The 5163-nt window shown below is 38.1% G+C and overlaps 1 protein-coding gene across 1 annotated transcript; it reads right to left on the minus strand.

Moving 5' to 3' along the window:
* Positions 1 to 247: 247 nt before the first annotated feature.
* On the minus strand, positions 248 to 2678 carry LOC146691512 (uncharacterized). The gene is made up of 7 exons (XM_085433482.1): positions 2327 to 2678; positions 2149 to 2217; positions 1961 to 2055; positions 1419 to 1545; positions 1147 to 1264; positions 909 to 985; positions 248 to 771 (listed from the first exon to the last, which is right to left on the minus strand). The coding sequence occupies exons 1-7, from the start codon at positions 2396 to 2398 to the stop codon at positions 676 to 678; spliced, it is 654 nt and encodes a 217-aa protein (XP_085289608.1). The 5' UTR covers positions 2399 to 2678; the 3' UTR covers positions 248 to 675.
* Positions 2679 to 5163: the final 2485 nt, after the last annotated feature.

Raw genomic sequence — 5163 nt, forward strand, 5'->3', positions numbered from 1 at the left:
GAGGTGACGCAGATATCTCACTGGATTATGACTCTGGGTGACCCCCACTCTTCACCCTGTCATCCACAGCCAAAATTACTGTAAAATTAAATCCTAATCCATTACCGATCAAAATGAGTTCATTGAAGTATTTGCTTAACTACAAGAAATTTCTTTCCACACACAATTAAAATTTTTCAAAATGTCATTCACACACCACCTCAAGTAGCAACTTTAGTTTTAGACATTATTTATTCAGTGCTTAATCACAACAATAGCCACCTTAAGGCACTTTACATAATAAGTTAAACCTTACAATAATACATACAGAGAAAAACCCAACAATCATATGAGCCCCTATGAGCAACAGTGGAAAGGAAAAACTCCCTTTTAACAGGAAGAAACCTCCGGCAGAACCAGGCTCAGGGAGGGGCGGGGCCATCTGCTGCAACCGGTCAGGGTGAAAAATTACATTACTCAGATTACTGATTTCTCATATTACTACTACACAGTTTAGATATATTGTTATTCATTATCTGTCATCACACAAATCAACCCAAAAAATCAAAAAGGAAATACTTGAAGTACGTGCACAAAGCAAGAATGTTATACACATTGTGTTTTACACATGTGTTCCTCAAAACACCAATAACAACTATAAGCAGATTATTCAAGTAGCTTTCACTGCATGTGGAATTAGGTTACACAAAGCACACACTTCTGAGCACTGCTGAGCTGTTCATTTGTCATGTCCAGGCATTCAGAATGGAACCAGCGGTTATCACATTGGATCTGTAAACAAAAGCATATGAACTTTCATAAACACATTAAGTAAATAATTCTATGTTTTAATAAATTACAATCCTTAAAGACACAGAGTCAAATACTTTGTTGCAGATAACATAAAACTATTTTTAAAAATACTATACCCAGTCAGTGATGGAGGGTCCTGGATTAGGTGGTTTCGCCGTTGCACACATGGCACAGTTGTTGTCACTGTCAAATACTAAAACATTATATATATATATATATATATATATATATATATATATATATATATATATATATATATATATATATATATATATATATATATATATATATATATGTTAGTGTTCATCAGTTTGACACAAATAAATATGTCCATTTGAAGAAGATATTACACACCAGAGGCCTCAAGTATTGTCTGTGCAAATGTCCTTCGTGCCTGGGCCATCTCGTTTTTTGTCGTCAAAAATGTCATTTCTGGTTTATTTGGGAATGCTTCCATTACTGCTTTGACCATCTGAAATCAAAACAAAAAATTAATTGAAAACATCTGCAAATGTTACACTTCCTGTTTACACAATTTAACCTTTTAAGATTATTTTAACTTCCCCCACCCCATCTTCTTATCTAATTTTACAGAACAATATTATTGCATCAATGTGGTACCATACCATGATGACCATTACTCCGCAGCTAGAACCATCCCGTTGAAATGGATGTGTCAGTACTCCTCCTCGAAGTCTCACATTCACCCAGTCTGTTTTGTTGTAGCATGTCCTCCTCATTTTGAAGTATTCACTTTGTGAACATAACATATATCACATTTATATACAAATGAAAGATAAAAGTCACACAGAAAAAGACACATATAGTACATATCACTGTTTTTAATGGTGTGTCAGAAAGCCCTGTGCTCTACATTATGTTAGATGAAGTATCAAACTTATTAACATGTTCTTTTAAATCTACAAATGTTAACTGTCTCAAATGTATCACTGCTTAAACACGGTCAGTGTTTTTTTTATTATTTAAAATTACATATGTGAGTAATTTTGAATTATTTTTTTAAATTCTTTAAAGAACTGATAACCACAGATTTTATTAAACTTTAATCTACAACCATACGTTCACCTTTAGAAAAAGACCTCCTAAGTCCTCCTGTCACTTCTCTAATACTTCATGTTATTATATACATGTAATAACGCATAATTACCGGAATCTTTTGGCTGCACGGTCAGACTCTTCCTGCTCCAAAGAGTTTCTTGACGGATCGACCAAATACAGACAGCTGTCATCTGCATTTATGTACTGCGATAGATATATAAATTTAAAAAGTACATAAATTATGAATAATGTGTTATTGAAACAAACTGTTTTCACAGAAATGCTGCTCATACTAACCAGAAACTTCCAGTGTATATTTCCAATGTTCACAAAGGATAAAATGGCTCTGTAGTTGTCGAAGTTCACCTGACATATTAGGAATTAATTACAAATTTGCAACGATACTTTTTCCATTTCGAGACATTAATTAAATTTTAAAAAATTAATTCTAGAATATATTTAATTTTTTTTTTACCTTGGACAAGCTTTGTCTCCTGATTAGTTCTCTCTCTCCACAGAGGATCACACCGCTCGTGTAGTGGTTCATAATGTAGATATTATTCCCCAGATTTAGCCGAATGGCCCAGTGGTGCAGGAGACTTTCAATGACCTGAGGAGTTTAATAAATAACCTTTTATTACTTTGTAAACATGATAAAGTTTTGGAATACAAAGGTTAATAAAGATTTTTTTACTTACGTATACTCAGTATTCAGTCATGAGGATATGCCTGGAATGTCGATCTAAAGTAGTACTTACTGAATGTGTAGGGAACAACTAATGTTCTGCCCCAGCTTTAACGTTAACCTTATGCAGTACCTCTTATAGTTTTCCTGTAATCTGAGCTCAAAGATGAGGACATTAAAAGTACAGTAGAGTAAATTGGGTAAATTTCATTGTTAATTTCCTCTGAATCATACAGTAATTTGGGCTGTGGATCACAGGGGGAGGAGTGGAGATAAACTAAAACTGGGAGTGGATTGTGAAGTAAAATAGTGTCAGGACAGAAAAGACTGCGTTTCTAAGCCAGTCGGCACCGATACCGTAATATGCGTAAGAGTAGTGCAACAACATTTTCGGTGCGGCTAGCTGGACTGTGACTTCGTAAGTGAGGGCTCACTTGACCGCAGTTCTCAGGGCCACCGTATTATTATCTGATATGACCCCAAACTTTACCTGAGCGCATTGGGATGCTGAACGTGACTGAAAACCAGCCTCTATGACTCGACCTCTGATTGCATTCAGTTTATAGTCGTTGTATTATTTCATTCACTCATTTATCCTATTTGATTGTTTTTCTTTTTCCCCGTTTCATCTTTTTGGTCGTAATAGCAGCAGCCGCGCGCTTTGAGCCGCATTAACTTGAGCATGACTGATGCTACGCAAATAAAGCTCTGCTGATTGATGAAACCCTCAGCCCACTCTGATTGTACAGCAGTGTCACGGGGCCGATGCCTCTTTCACCTCCTAATGAAGTGCAGACAGCAGGTGTTGTTTTGAAGCCTGCTTCCCTACCAGCTTGTGCAGATTTCAGTGTTTCACTCTGGCCTGTCAAGCTACGCAAGTCAGGGAATTCATGTTAGTTAGCAGCAGCTGATGACTGCACCGCTGCTCTCTTTATGCATGGGTACGCCCATCTCATTATCATTTCATCATTAGCAAAATTGGAAATGTTTGCATGGGAGAAATGAGGATTAGACAAATGATCAAATGTGTGTGTGCCAACATCAAATAATAGACAAATGAAGGAGGTGAGGATTAAAGAGTGTGGAAGATGAATAGAGCCGACTGTTTTAACCAGCTAAGTTTGAATGTGGTTAAAGGGGTCTCACTAAGCTTTTACGTTTCTTTACAAAGTCGATTTGAAACATTTCATTGTTATCTAGTGTTATATTACAGAATGAAGGATGAAATTTGCCCTGCCTGTCTTTGCATGTTGGTTTTAGGGCTTGTCTGGTGCTGCCAGGCTCGGCAAAGACTCCAATCCAATGTGAAGTAGTGCACAGATTTAGAACTTTGAACTGTATTTTCGTAAGTTTTACATCTTATCACCCCATTGCCATCCATACTGCAAAAAGGTAAAAGAATTAATGAAAACTTTATATTCTAAACCTATAATTAAGGACAGTCTACCAGATCGGGTTCAGGCCACTTCACATCAAAGTCGGCTGTATGTGGCCCACAATGTAAAATGAGCATCTCTCTACTATGTATGACACCGCTTGGTAGTGAGTTCAGAATTTCTGGTGGTACTTTAAAAATGTGCAAACAGACATATACAGCAGCTCTGTGTTCAGCAGCTGTCTAACTCAAACCCTGTTTTAAAAGCTCCTGCTGGTGTCTTTTGTGCAGCAGCCTGTAATATTTAAGAGAAGAAAAATAATTGACAGCTAAGTGCTTCTTTTTTTCCCCTCTACATAAAAAAGTGTGTTTTGTCGTTTTGTACACACTGCACTTCTAATACCACCGTACCCAAACGTCACAGTGAAAGTGGAGGGGAAAGGAGAGATTTCGTTAGACTTAATAACACAGAAGTGGAGGAAACAAAGTGTTTCAAACAGTGCGGGCAATTATGTGTCCAGTCTGCCAAAATGTTTTATGAAGCAGCATGTGGAGGAGAAGCGGGGCTCGGCCGAGCCTGCAGCAAAAACAGACTGTGGAGCTTTACTAAGCCTCCGCTCAATCCCTGCTTCCCCTCTTAAGTTCTGAACACATTTGAAAAGTCAAGGTCCAGAGAAACTATTGACTGACTCTGTGAGCACGTACTCGGCTGCAGATCGAATGCATATGTGCACGTGAGTCTCAAACATTTCTTTTTTTTACTGCTCTGTATTGATATGCTGCAGTCGGTTCAATTATAGGATTTAGCGCTAAACGCGCACGCTGATCTCTCAAGTAGTCCTGAAAGTCTAACAAATACCCGGAGACGGTCGGATTGAAAACCCTGAATAGTTTGTGTAAGTCCAATTTCACCTGTCAGATGAGAGCACAACGAGAATCAGCTGTATTATTTGTTCTCCGTAAGGGCTGGAACCTGTGCTCGGCCTTAAATTTGAAGATGATGAGCAATCTCAAGAGTTTTGCTTATCCAGCCGCTCATTCATCACTGGATTGATATTTTCGCATTTGTCTAAATAAATCACATTTGGCAGGCTCGACTCGCTCACTCACTTATGTGTGCATGCACAAACCCGAGGACGAGCTGCCTTCCTGATGTGCTTTGCGCTGCAGCTACGTCCCGAGGAAAGTGTCTACTTATCTGAGCTGTATTAGGCTGCAGAACACATGCAAACTCATAGATCAGGCCTGCTGC

The sequence above is a fragment of the Copadichromis virginalis genome, linkage group LG15 (genome assembly GCF_057382275.1).
Source record: "Copadichromis virginalis isolate Kocher_CV1m ecotype Utaka linkage group LG15, C_Virginalis_male_GT1.1, whole genome shotgun sequence".
In the NCBI taxonomy this organism is placed as follows: Eukaryota; Metazoa; Chordata; class Actinopteri; order Cichliformes; family Cichlidae; genus Copadichromis; species Copadichromis virginalis.